General features: G+C 38.5%; 2 protein-coding genes across 2 annotated transcripts; both read left to right on the forward strand.

Annotated features, from left to right (window-relative positions):
• Positions 1 to 9,599: 9,599 nt before the first annotated feature.
• On the forward strand, positions 9,600 to 10,250 carry LOC143599960 (uncharacterized). Its single transcript, XM_077077780.1, has 2 exons — positions 9,600 to 9,996; positions 10,081 to 10,250. The coding sequence occupies exons 1-2, from the start codon at positions 9,600 to 9,602 to the stop codon at positions 10,248 to 10,250; spliced, it is 567 nt and encodes a 188-aa protein (XP_076933895.1).
• A 1,429-nt stretch (positions 10,251 to 11,679) lies between these two features.
• On the forward strand, positions 11,680 to 12,951 carry LOC143599961 (uncharacterized). Its single transcript, XM_077077781.1, has 3 exons — positions 11,680 to 11,848; positions 12,300 to 12,543; positions 12,651 to 12,951. The coding sequence occupies exons 1-3, from the start codon at positions 11,680 to 11,682 to the stop codon at positions 12,949 to 12,951; spliced, it is 714 nt and encodes a 237-aa protein (XP_076933896.1).
• The last annotated feature ends 383 nt before the right edge of the window (positions 12,952 to 13,334 follow it).

The raw sequence follows: 13,334 nt of genomic DNA on the forward strand, positions 1-13,334 counted from the left end.
TTGCGTATGCCTACTGTGTGTTGGCATACGGTGTATGGTGATCTTGGCCGGGCCAAACTATACTACTCAAGTTCTAAAATCCTATGGCGGGCCCTGGAAAGCCCGTAAGGAGGGAGGCTCGTGTGGCATGGTCACCATCGTATGGAATGTTGTGTGCATGATGATTTTGGCCGGGCTAAACTATACTACTTAGGTTCTAAAATCCTGTGGCGGGCCTTGGAAAGCCCGTAAGGGGGGGCGGCCCGTGTGGCATTATAATCATAACGGGTCCCTAAAATCCCGTATCACGTGTTGGATCATATGCGTGTTCGACCTTGATGTTGTTACTTGGATGATATGCATAAGGATATATATATATATATAAGTATAGCTACTTATCATTTACCCATTGCCTATTTGTTCATATCCCGTATTATATTTAAACTTTTGGAATGATTTATATAAATGTCGTTTATTAAAACTTGAACTCACTCAGCTCAAGCTGACTTTGTGTGTATGTTAGTGTGAGTTTCAGGTTATGAGGAGGATGCTTACCGCTTGGACGTGCTGGCTGCTACTCGGAGAGTTGAAGGCATTTCTAGACGAGAACTTTAAAATAAAACAAACACTTTACTTTATATTCGGTTTTGGGATTTTAATACTTAACTTTTTCCATTGTTTATCGTTTGGTATTTTTCCCGGTTTTGGGGAATTTTTAATACTTACGAATTTTCCGCTGTTTATTTACTCTGAACTTGTTTTAAGTAAAATGATTTGTTTGGTTTTAAATTTTTGGTGAAATTGTGGATGTGATTACCAACTATAGGATTCCTGGGATTCGGGGTCTTACAGGAGGTGGATATCTTCCCCATCATAACGTGTTTTGGGCGCTTAATGGTAGTGGATGAGGGGAGAATTCCACAGTTAAGTGTGCTCAGGTGATAGTAGTATCAGGATGGGTGACCTCCTATGAAGTCTTCACCTGGGCAACCAAAAGCAAATCCGTGAGGCGATGGTGGTACGTCCCAGCCAAAGCGGACAATATTATGGTGCGGCGGTAGCAGGGCTGTTACAGAAACTTTGGGTATGCCACAAAATAAACTAAGCAAATTAAGTAATTCAACAAAATCCAAATTTCAAAATTCAACATCAAACTATTAAAACTGAAGGTCTAAAATAAAATTCATGATCTACAAAATCAAAATCTTAAAATTCAAATTGTAATCTTGAAATGTTTTCTTCTTCTTTCAAATGCACATAAACAAAAAAGTTCATGAAAATCCCAATGGTAAACTAAAAAAGATCTTGAAGAAAAAATTAAGAACGTGTCTTTCTCCAGTTGAGTTATTGTTTTGGAAACTTCTCCTTTTCTCAGATTACTTTCTATTTGAAGCCAATCCTGTGTGTATTTTAGGCATTCAGTAGTTTTGTCACCAAAAGAACTCCTATACGAATCCAACACCCTCCCACTTGTGCTAAACACTGATTCTAATGCGACCATTGAGATGGGAATAACTAACAAATGTTTATCCATACGAGATAAAATTGGAAATCTTGGGCTATTTACCTTCCACTAAGTTAGTATGTCAAAACTAACATTAGTATCAAAAGCTTAAACACTTTCACCCAAATACTTATCCAATTCACTAACTGAGAATTAGATGTTTGACTCGCTTTCATCTTATTCTCGACGTGTCTCCAAAATCATGACTTGTTGTAGTACTTGTAGAATTAGTTGATATTGAACCTGTAGTTGATCGTATTGTGTGGAGCGTGAGTTTGCATATAATAATCTTCGTGTAACTCTTGCATTCCATTCTTACGCTTGTTTTATTTAATTCAAAAAATTCCTTTTGTTCCATTCCATAGTGATATTCTGATACAATATACAAAACATTTTCTTGTTCCTTGGACCAACTAAGAAAGTAAAATATAACACCATTTCATACTATCAATATCTCCAAAATACCCATCAAATTTGGGCTTCATCACCTTAGCAATATCATATAAATGCTGATCCTTGGGTAGCTCTTTAGCAATATCACATTGAACGTGTTCCCTTAAAACCTTACTATAGGTCCCTAGAATGGATTGGTAACAAGATTGTCACAGACTCTCAGGGTGCAGAATCCCTTTAGTCTTCATTTGCAAGTGTAATTAAATGTACAACGAGAAGAAACAAGTTATTAAGGTAAAAGCTTCTTGTATTGAATAATATCTTTATAAAAATTTAAAACATAAGCAGAGTGAACGACTAGAGGCGAAGAACGAACAACAACTTAAACCTTGGCCTAAGTTGTCTTTATATAATAGACAACTTCGCCTGTTACAGACCTCGAGAAGTTGGCTAACTTCGCCACTAACTAGCTTCGTTCAAACTTAACTACACCCTAGCATCAACATATTCAAAACACAAATGTAAACAGCCATAACACAATGTATCAAGTACTGAATCGATTACAAACATAACTAATGAACTACCGGAACCATCAAGCACCAACAGACTCCCCCTTGGCAATTACTTCATTTGTTTCTTGCTCGCTTTTGGTCTACATTAAAAATTCATTGATAATCTTCACCTAAAATCTTCCAGCGTGCACTCTATGTCTCACACAAACTGAGACCACTTTATGGTACTTCATCCATTCCGACTTCCACGCATGAATCTAAAAAACCATTTTCTGGTGGAGTCCCTGGTTTAGACTTGGAAAAGTTTACCAAGTGCATAAGATCATAAACCCTCATAATGTCACACCCCCTACCTAAGGCGAATATGCCGGGGCACGAACTGATTGCTCACTGCTCGCAAGACACTATCATACAATATTTATGACAATATCTAAATTTCTTTATTAAGTTCAGTCAAATATAAAATTCAACCAAATACAAATAAATCTAAAACAAATACTAAAAAACATCCAAACTTGTTGTCTTTTTATTTAATAACCTAAAGTCCAAACTAAGCTATTCATACTTCACTTCAACCATATATATATAACCTGCAATATGCGTACAAAATACAATAGGTTACTCAACATTAATTTAAGCTAGTAATCACCAGATTTTGACACTAAATATTATATATGAGAAATAATGCAAATCAATATCATGAGCATCAACAATTAAATAATGTGAAAATAATTGGTGTTGTTTGACCATTGCCTAGCGAATCGGGCTTTGGCTACTAAGACAAAATAAATATAAATAATGGTGTTAGTTGACCATGGCCTAGCAAATCAGGCGATGGCTACTAAGATGACGTATGATCATATTAACTACGATATATTATGATGGCCCTCTCCAAATGCGATACATTAATAAATAAATAAATAAACAAGCATGTAGCATAAAAGAACGAGAGCATAGCCACTGGAATTAGGTCAAACGAATGAATAAAAGATATTAGATTATTAATGTTTAAACGAGCTTGTACTATTCAGAATCCCAACTTCAAATCGGGAGTCGTGTTTTGACCAGTACACCCAAAATATCAAGACAAGCATAAAAGTCTTCTGGTCCGAAAGCTAGTTTTGACAAGAAGATATAGTAATTGAAAAATCACAAAAGTTGACTTTTTTGCCCCTTAATGGGTCGTGTAACATTTCGGGTTTTTATCGTATTCGTTCATTCCACTTTATCATTATACGAACCTATTTCGGATCCAAATATTTAATAAAACCTTGCATTTATGAGTCATCTAGTTTCCTTATATTCACTTTAAGCCCTCAATGTTTTAATGATAGTTTATTCACTAACTATAACAAAAATAGTTCATAAGTTGATCAAAACCAAACTATAGGGACCATTATTGCACAAAACTGAAACTTGACCCACCTGGATGCCGGAGCGCTGCGCGGTGGTTGTCCGAAGCTGGTCAGTGCTGCTGCACAGTCAGTTCGCGATAAATCTTAGTTTGTTTTCGTTTATTAACTTGTTTATGGCATAAAATTGGTTATTTTAAGCATGAATCGCGAGAAGTAAGGACCAAGTAAATGTATTATAGTTAAGATACAAATCCTAATTCATTATTTACTGCCCAAGAACGAATCTTTATGATTATATTCCTTGATTCTTTTATTAAAACAAATTTACTTGCTTAACGGGCCAAAAAGACTAAAATTAGTTCGGTTTATGTATTTATATATAAACAAGCCTTAAACCATGCCACAAATCTTTACACAAACCCTAAATATCATCCTCTCAGCCATCGTACCTGCTGCCCATCTCAGATTAGGTCGGTTTTTGGTGTTTTTTTCGAAGAACCGCTCATAACCGGTTGACTTTGCTAGTCCAAGGACCTTTGACTCGTTATATCTCGTTGTTCATTCACATTCCGGGTAAGTTGTAAACTGAGTTTTCATTCCTAAACATTCACTAGTCGATAACCTTCAATCAATTTCTGAGATTGAAGGGTATTAACTGGTCAATTGCTTTAAAACCCGATAAAGTGTAAAGCAGTCAACAACTTTGACTTCTTGTTTTCACATGTTTCTGTTCGGATTCAACATTTGGTCCAGAAGACTTTTCTTCTCGAAATAAAATTTTAAGGGTTCTGCCCAAAACCCGACTCCCGACTCGAAGTTCGGATTCTGGTCAGACTCGACTCGTTTAAACGTTAATATTGACATAACTTGAGTTCTACTCATCCGTTTGGATTGATTACAGCGGCGTTAGGTTCATTTTTACTTTTATTTCATACTGCTAAGTTTCAGGTCCTGTTGATTATCTTCGTTCGGCGCGTTAATCGGAAGACTCTTTATTTTATTTTTAATATCGTATTAGCTCTCTTGTTATTAAGGTGAGTGTTGTCATTCCCCTGTTTTCACATATTTTCAAAGGCTTTGGGGGCGTATACGTATTTATAGTATTTCATATTATACATATCTCAATCATTAGCAAACGTTATATTGTGTGTGAATTGCTAGACATAAATGCTATTTGATTACTTGTTTAATTTGCGCATTCGGAGAGGTCCACCATATTCTCAATATAGTATGATCATACAACCGTCTAGTTTTAACCGGTGCCCGTTTCGATTGGCAATGGTTCGCTTGACACTTTATTTGCTCATTGGTTTGGTTTATTTACCACTTTACCTAAGTTTTGCTATCTTTTCATATTATACATTATTGTAAAACTTAATGACTTGCTCACTCAACATTATTGTTGACAAACCTATTGTATTTTCTACGTATATGCAGGTTTTCGCATGAACTAAGGACTTGAAGTATTGGATTGCTAGTCGAGACTTTTGGAAATCATAAAGACAATTTACTTAAATTTTAACCTGGATTATTTCTTTATTTGTTATGGATTATTGTTGGAATTTATTTGCTATTTTTGGATATTATTGTTTTATTTGGAATAAAATAAATTATTAGATATTGTCACAATTATTGTATGATAGTTACCTCGAGCTATGAGCAATCATGCTCACGCCCCGGCATTTCCACCTTAGGTTGGGGTGTGACAGGTCAGGATCAAACTGACCACCAAAACTCCTTCAATCAGTGAAATTGTTTTTTTCGAAGAACCGCTGATAACCGGTTGACTTTGCTAGTCCAAGGACCTTTGACTCGTTATATCTCGTTGTTCATTCACATTCCGGGTAAGTTGTAAACTGAGTTTTCATTCCTAAACATTCACTAGTCGATAACCTTCAATCAGTTTCTGAGATTGAAGGGTATTAACTGGTCAATTGCTTTAAAACCCGATAAAGTGTAAAGCAGTCAACAACTTTGACTTCTTGTTTTCACATGTTTCTGTTCGGATTCAACATTTGGTCCAGAAGACTTTTCTTCTCGAAATAAAATTTTAAGGGTTCTGCCCAAAACCCGACTCCCGACTCGAAGTTCGGATTCTGGTCAGACTCGACTCGTTTAAACGTTAATATTGACATAACTTGAGTTCTACTCATCCGTTTGGATTGATTCCAGCGGCGTTAGGTTCATTTTTACTTATACTTTCATACTGCTAAGTTTCAGGTCCTGTTGATTATCTTCGTTCGGCGCGTTAATCGGAAGACTCTTTATTTTATTTTTAATATCTTATTAGCTCGCTTGTTATTAAGGTGAGTTTTGTCATTCCCCTGTTTTCACATATTTTCAAACGTTTTGGGGGCGTATACGTATTTATAGTATTTCATATTATACATATCTCAATCATTAGAAAACGATATATTGTGTGTGAATTGCTAGACATAAATGCTATTTGATTACTTGTTTAATTTGCGGATTCGGAGAGGTCCACCATATTCTCATTATAGTATGATCATATGACCGTCTAGTTTTAACCGGCGCCCGATTCGGTTGGCAATGGTTCGATTAACACTTTATTTGCTCATTGGTTTGGTTTATTTACCACTTTACCTAAGTTTTGCTATCTTTTCATATTATACATTATTGTAAAACTTAATGACTTGCTCACTCAACATTATTGTTGACAAACCTATTGTATTTTCTACGTATATGCAGGTTTTCGCATGAACTAAGGACTTGAAGTATTGGATTGCTAGTCGAGACTTTAGGAAATCATAAAGACAATTTACTTCAATTTTAACCTGGATTATTTCTTTATTTGTTATGGATTATTGTTGGAATTTATTTGCTATTTTTGGATATTATTGTTTTATTTGGAATAAAATAAATTATTAGATATTGTCACCATTATTGTATGATAGTTACCTCGAGCTATGAGCAATCATGCTCACGTCCCGGCATTTTCGCTTTAGGTTGGGGTGTGACAGATTTGTATTAGAGCCGAAGGTTTAAGATAGGTGGTTAAAAATTGTCCTAGTCATATGTTAGGAACCCTATACGTGCCTATCTGAACTGTTTAATTGCTCCTTAATTGTTTATAGCTTCTTTAGGTAATTATACATGATATCTTTTATTTCTTGGTAAATATTTATTAAATCTTGTATCTTAGGAAAGTAGTTACTTATATCTTTTATTTTAGGAAATAATGTTTTTTTTAATAAATATTGCACACACCAAACCTGAGACTATGCCTCACTTTCAAAATATTTTCCAAATCTTTAAAAATCTTTTAAAATATTTAGTAGATTGCATTTTTAATTTGAGAAATTACTTAAGAATTCCCACATTTGTTTTTACTCCCTCTCCTTAGGGCATGGGGGTATTTCATGTTTGGTTAGTAGCCATAGGGGACTAGAGGACTATGAGTTGGGCCTTGGCAAAATGGTTTCGAGAACGCAATTCCTTACCTAGAGGATAACCCGACCACTGTACTTGAGTCCCTAGGCCAAAGCTGAACAATATGTCATACAACCGGACCTTAAGTGAATCAAACGTGACCGATCAACTGGTTGCATTCCTTTAATAAAAACCGAATTCACGGTGGTTCGTGGCTAAATTCGAAAACCTTCCAATATTGCGTTTTAATTATTTTTAAATGTTTAGTTGGGTGGAAAATCCATAACAACCCATGGGCACTCTAACTATTCATTTCACAACCCGTTTTGATTCGATATTTTGTTGGAGATATCACCGTGGTGGTTCACGAGATTCTCCGACTACTCATTTTGATTCGTGTATTCGATAATTAGTGGGCTCAGTTAAAATGCCATGTAACGCTTATGGGCCGACCCACTCCATTGTATTGTTAATTCGTTAATTAGTTGTGTCAGTTAAAATGCCATGTAACGCTCATGGGCCGACCAACTTAAATTGTTTACTTATTGTTATTTAATTGGGCCAATAAAATGCCATGGAACGCTCATGGGAAGCCCAATTCTCAATATATAAGTCCCATTATGTAATTGGGGTCATTTAAACTACCATGGAATGCTCATGGGAGGCCCAATTCCCGAAGTGTAATTTTATGATTTAGTTGGGCCATTCAAATTGCCATGGAAAGCTCATGGGAGGCCAACTCACTTGGTTTAATTCGTTATTTATTTTGGGTTTCGAACTGCCATGGAAGCCTATGGAAAGCCCAACCCAATAACACTTTCCACTTTAAACTTGAAATAAACACTTTAATTAATTAACTATCTCAAAGTTAATCACATTATTTTATATCGCGACTTGACCTCAAGTCATGACAATCACTAGCACGTATTAGTCACGTTTACTCATTGCCTTTCATTGACTCGTTTACACAACTTACCCAATTCTTATCATATTTCTCGTTTGGTTCCCGCAGAATGTCTTCACAACTTCGTCGCCATAACAACCGCCGTCCATTGGCTGCTCATGATCGCCGTTTGGCTGCTCGCATCACGAAGGAGTTCACCGTTGCTTTGCCCGAGGTGATGGCTCAACTAAAAACATCAACTTGAATGGATCTGCTACTTCGAGTGCACCCACCAACAACTATCACTACAAGACCTTCACGAGTGCCAAACCTCCTCTTTACCCTGGCGAGGAGAATGCTACAAAGCTCCTCCGCTGGTTTGAGAGGATGGAAAACATCTTTATCCATAGTGAGTGTCCGGACAACAAAGGACTTGTTTTGCCACGAGTGTTCTCGAGGAACGTGCCCTTACTTGTGGGACCACATTCAAGGACCTCCAAGGTGTTGATGAAGCATTAGCCATGCCTTGGGAGGAGCTTAAGGAAGCTATGAAGAAAAAGATTTGTCCCGAGCATGAACTGCAAAGGCTCGAGATGGAGTTTTGGGAGCTGAAACAAATTGGTGGTGAAAACTCTACTAACTCGAACCGATTCAAGGAAGTGAGCCGGATAGTACCTCATCTTGTAACACTGTTGTCCCACAGTATCCGCAAGTATATCTGTGGACTACCTACTATTTTCCGTGACACGGTTGTCAGTCGAGATCCCCTCACACTGGAGGAAGCCATAACCCTTGCTGCTTCTTTGACTGATGATCACGTTCAAGATGGTTCACTGTCCCGAAAGGACTCCAAGCCTGCTGCTGAAAAGAGTAAAGCCGAATCCTCTACTGATGCTAAAGCCGACCCTAAGCCTACCTAAAACAACAACTCTAACCGTTACCACAAGAACAACAATGGCCAAAAACGAAAGACTCATCACCAAAACTATGCCGTAAACCAACCCAACAACCAAGCACCGAACCAAAATGCACCCAACAAGAAGCCGTATAATGGACCGCACCCTCTGTGTTCGATCTGTAACCGTCATCATCCCGCATCAACCACTTGCCGTCTTTGCACCTCGTGCAACCGTTATGTGCATCTTGCTAACTCTTGCCATGCACCTCCAAATGTACAAGCCGCTCCTCAACAACTCGCACTGTCTGCTCCTCGAGCTGCTAATAACCCCCAAGCTCAAGTCGGTGTTCCAAATACCCGTGCTTGCTACCATTGTGGAAATCCTAGTTATTTCCACAATATGTGCCCATTGCTAGCCCGTACCAATCAAGCCCATGTGATGCCTCCACCGTATTATGCTCATCAAGCCCAAGTTGTTCCCGCACCGTACGACACTAGTCAAGCCTACCAAGTCCAAAAGTACCAATACCCAATCCATCAAAGCTTTGCACCTCACACCTATGCTCCTCAAGTTTCTCAACTTATGGCTCCGCCAACTGCTACTGCTCAGGTCCTTGCTATTTAAGCCCCTCCAACTAATCAAGCTGCACCAACTCCTCAAGGTTCGAATGGTCGTGCCTTCATGATGAACGTGAATCAAGCCCAAAGCTCAAGTGATGTGGTGAATTGTACGTTCTCTATTAATAACCATTCTACTTCCGTATTATTCGATACTAGTGCCGATAAGAGTTTTGTCTCGTTAGAATTTGCATATATTATTGATAAGTCTTGGGATAGGTTGTCTAAGCCTTTTACCGTAGAAGTAGCTAATGGGAATTCGATCACTATCGATTCGGTTATTCGGGATTGTGTCATAGTCCTTAAAAAGGTTAAGTTCCGTATAGATCTTATTCCGATGCAAATGGGGAGTTTTGACGTCATAGTTGGGATGGATTGGTTGACTTTAAATCACATTGAGGTCGTTTGTTTTGATAAGTTCCTTCGTATACCTCTTCATGAGGGTCGTATTCTTAAAGTTTTCGGTAGTACGCCTGCTTCTAAGCTTAATCTCATGTCGTGCTTTCAAGCTCAACATTATTTGCGTAAGAAGTAAGTTGCATTTTTAGCGCTTGTGGTGGAGAAAGATAAGGAGAAGAAGAAGATTCAAGATATTCCTATTGTGGGAGATTTTCCCGACGTCTTTCCTAATGATGTTGTTAGAGTTCCTCCTATTCACCAAGTCGAGTTTCGCATTTATCTCGTACCTGGAGCTAATCCCGTTGCCAAAGCACCTTAACGTCTTGCACCGTCTGAAATGTAAGAGCTTTCGAGCCAATTGCAAGAACTCCCCGATAAGGGTTTTATTCGCCCGAGTTCTTCTCCTTGGGGCGCACCTGTTTTATTTGTGAAGAGGAAGGATGGATCATTTCGCTTGTGCATCGACTATCATGAACTCAACAAGCTTACCGTCAAGAACCGTTACCCGCTCCCTCGTATCGATGATCTTTTTGATCAACTTCAAGGTGCCACTTGCTTCTCGAAGATCGATCTCCGTTCGGGTTATCATCAACTTCGCATTAATGAAGATGACACAGCCAAGACTGCTTTCCGTACTCGATATGGGCATTACGAATTTTTTGCTATGCCTTTTGGGCTAACCAACGCACCCGCAGTTTTCATGGACCTCATAAACCGTGTGTGTAAACCATACTTGGACAAATTCGTAATTGTTTTCATCGATGACATGTTGATCTACTCAAAATCCGAAAATGATCACAAAGAGCACCTACATGCTATCCTTGACCTCTTACGGAAGGAACAATTGTATGCCAAGTTTTCGAAATGTGAGTTTTGGCTTAAGGAAGTTCAATTTTTGGGCCATATCGTTAACGACAAAGGTATCCATGTCGATCCCGCAAAGATTGAAGCCGTCAAGAATTGGAAGACACCGACAACTCCCACCAAAGTTCGTTCTTTTCTTGGTTTGGCGGGATAATACCGTTGTTTCATTCGTAACTTCTCGAAGATTGCATTGCCCCTCACTGCTCTTACACATAAGGTAAACCTTACGAGTGGGGTCAAAGCAAGAGGAAGCATTTCAAACTTTAAAGGACATGCTTTGCAATGCTCCTATTCTTTCCCTTCCCGAAGGTAGTGAAGATTTCATTGTATTCTGCGGTGCTTCTAACCAAGGCCTAGGTTGTGTTCTCATGCAACGAGACAAGGTTATAGCGTATGCTTCGAGACAACTCAAAGTTCACGAAAAGAATTATACGACGCATGATCTCGAGCTTGGTGCCATCATATTCACCTTGAAGATTTGGAGACATTATCTCTATGGTACCAAATGCATAGTATTTACCGATCATAAGAGCCTCCAACACATTTTCGATCAAAAGGAACACAACATGAGGCAACGACGTTGGGCCAAGTTGCTTAGCGACTAAGATTGCGAGATTCGCTACCATCCCGGTAAGGCAAATGTCATGGCCGACGCTCTCAGCCGTAAGAAACAAGTCAAATCTGCGTTGCTTACGTGTGTTCTCATTCAAAATGATCTCAAAGAGTGTGTTTTTAACGCACAACACGAATCCGTCACCGGAGGCAATATGTATGACGAGATGTCGTGTGGTGCAGAATGTCAATTGGAAACCAAGCCCAATGGTTTACTTTATTTTCTTAATCGTTTATGGATTCCCGATCGTCATGACCTTCGCACATTCGTAATGGACGAGGCTCATAAGTCACGATATTCCGTACATCCTGGTGCTGATAAAATGTACGCTGATCTTCGTTCCGTCTTTTGGTGGCCCGGAATGAAGAAAGACATTGCTCTCTATGTTGCAAAATGTCTCACTTGTTCTAAAGTCAAAGCCAAGCTTCACCGACCTTATGGTTTGCTCGAGCAACCTCCCGTTCCCGAATGGAAGTGGGAAGATATTGCTATGGACTTTATCACTAAGCTTCCTTCTACCCAAAAACAACATGATAGTATTTGGGTAATCATCGATCGTTTGACGAAGTCTGCTCATTTCATTCCCATCAAAGAAACGTATTCGGTTGATCGATTGGCGCATATCTACGTTGAAAGGATTGTTTGTCATCATGGAACTCCATTAACCATTATCTCCGATAGAGATGGCCGTTTCACTTCCCGATTTTGGAAATCTCTCCAATCCGCTTTGGGAACTCGTTTGGATCTTAGTACCGCTTATCATCCGCAATTTGATGGTCAATCTGAGCGTACGATTCAAACTCTAGAAGATATGCTTCGCTCATGTGTCCTCGATTTTAGGGGCAATTGGGATATTCATCTACCGCTTATTAAGTTTTCGTATAACAATAGCTTTCACTCTAGCATTGGTATGGCAACTTTTGAAGTTCTTTATGGCCGCAAATGTCGTTCTCCTATTTGTTGGAGTGAAGTTGGAGAATCTCAAATTGATGGTCCGGAGTTATTTCAAGAAACGACTGACCGCATTGCTCAAATCCGCCAAAATTTACTCGCTACTCGTAATCGTCAAAAGAGTTATGCGGATAAGCATAGGAAACCTCTTGAGTTTAATGTTGGTGATCGTATTCTACTCAAAGTATCTCCATGGAAAGGTGTTGTGAGATTTGGAAAGAAAGGGAAGTTATCTCCTCGTTTCGTTGGTCCATTTGAAATCATTGAGCGTATTGGTCCTGTTGCTTATAGACTTGATCTCCCATCTGAACTCTCAAATATTCATCGGGTATTTCATGTTTCGAATTTGAAAAAGTGTTTTGCCGAGGGTAATTTTCAATTACCTCTTGATGAAGTTCGTATTGAAGAGACCATGCATTTCGTTGAAAGACCCGTTGAGATCATGGATCATAAAGATAAAGTTACTAAGCTTAGTAGTTTACCGTTAGTCAAGGTGCGTTGGGAATCGAAGCAAGGAGCTGATTTTACTTGGGAACGTGAAGATCAAATTAAGGAGAAGTATCCTCATCTATTCGCTATAGCTATTCTCTAATTTCGGGACGAAATTCCAAAAAGTAGGGGATACTGTAACATTTCGGGTTTTTATCGTATTCGTTCATTTCACTTTATCATTGTACGAACCTATTTCGGATCCAAATCTTTAATAAAACCTTGCATTTATGAGTCATCTAGTTTCCTTATATTCACTTTAGTCCCTCAATGTTTTAATGATTGTTTATCACTAACTATAACAAAAATAGTTCATAAATTGATCAAAACCAAACAATAGGGACCATTATTACACAAAACTAAAACTTGACCCACCTGGATGCCGGAGCGCCGCACGGTGGTGGTCCAGAAGCAGGTCAGTGCTGCTGCACAGTCAGTTCGCGATAAATCTTAGTTTGTTTTCGTTTATTAACTTGTTTATGGCAT

Source organism: Bidens hawaiensis, unplaced genomic scaffold, assembly GCF_021521415.1.
Source record: "Bidens hawaiensis isolate Kalapana, Puna unplaced genomic scaffold, B.hawaiensis_p1.1 tig00053143_1, whole genome shotgun sequence".
Taxonomy (NCBI): domain Eukaryota; kingdom Viridiplantae; phylum Streptophyta; class Magnoliopsida; order Asterales; family Asteraceae; genus Bidens; species Bidens hawaiensis.

What these genes read in the sequence shown, in the direction of transcription:
- LOC143599960 (XM_077077780.1), top strand. Translation starts at nt 9,600, where the DNA reads ATGAACGTGAATCAAGCCCAAAGCTCAAGTGATGTGGTGAATTGTACG. An exon ending in TCGTATTCTTAAAGTTTTCG is followed by an intron (nt 9,997 to 10,080) that starts GTAGTACGCCTG and finishes TTGCATTTTTAG; the next exon opens with CGCTTGTGGTGGAGAAAGAT.
- LOC143599961 (XM_077077781.1), top strand. Translation starts at nt 11,680, where the DNA reads ATGGACGAGGCTCATAAGTCACGATATTCCGTACATCCTGGTGCTGAT. An exon ending in CAAGCTTCACCGACCTTATG is followed by an intron (nt 11,849 to 12,299) that starts GTTTGCTCGAGC and finishes GTATAACAATAG; the next exon opens with CTTTCACTCTAGCATTGGTA. An exon ending in GTGATCGTATTCTACTCAAA is followed by an intron (nt 12,544 to 12,650) that starts GTATCTCCATGG and finishes TGTTGCTTATAG; the next exon opens with ACTTGATCTCCCATCTGAAC.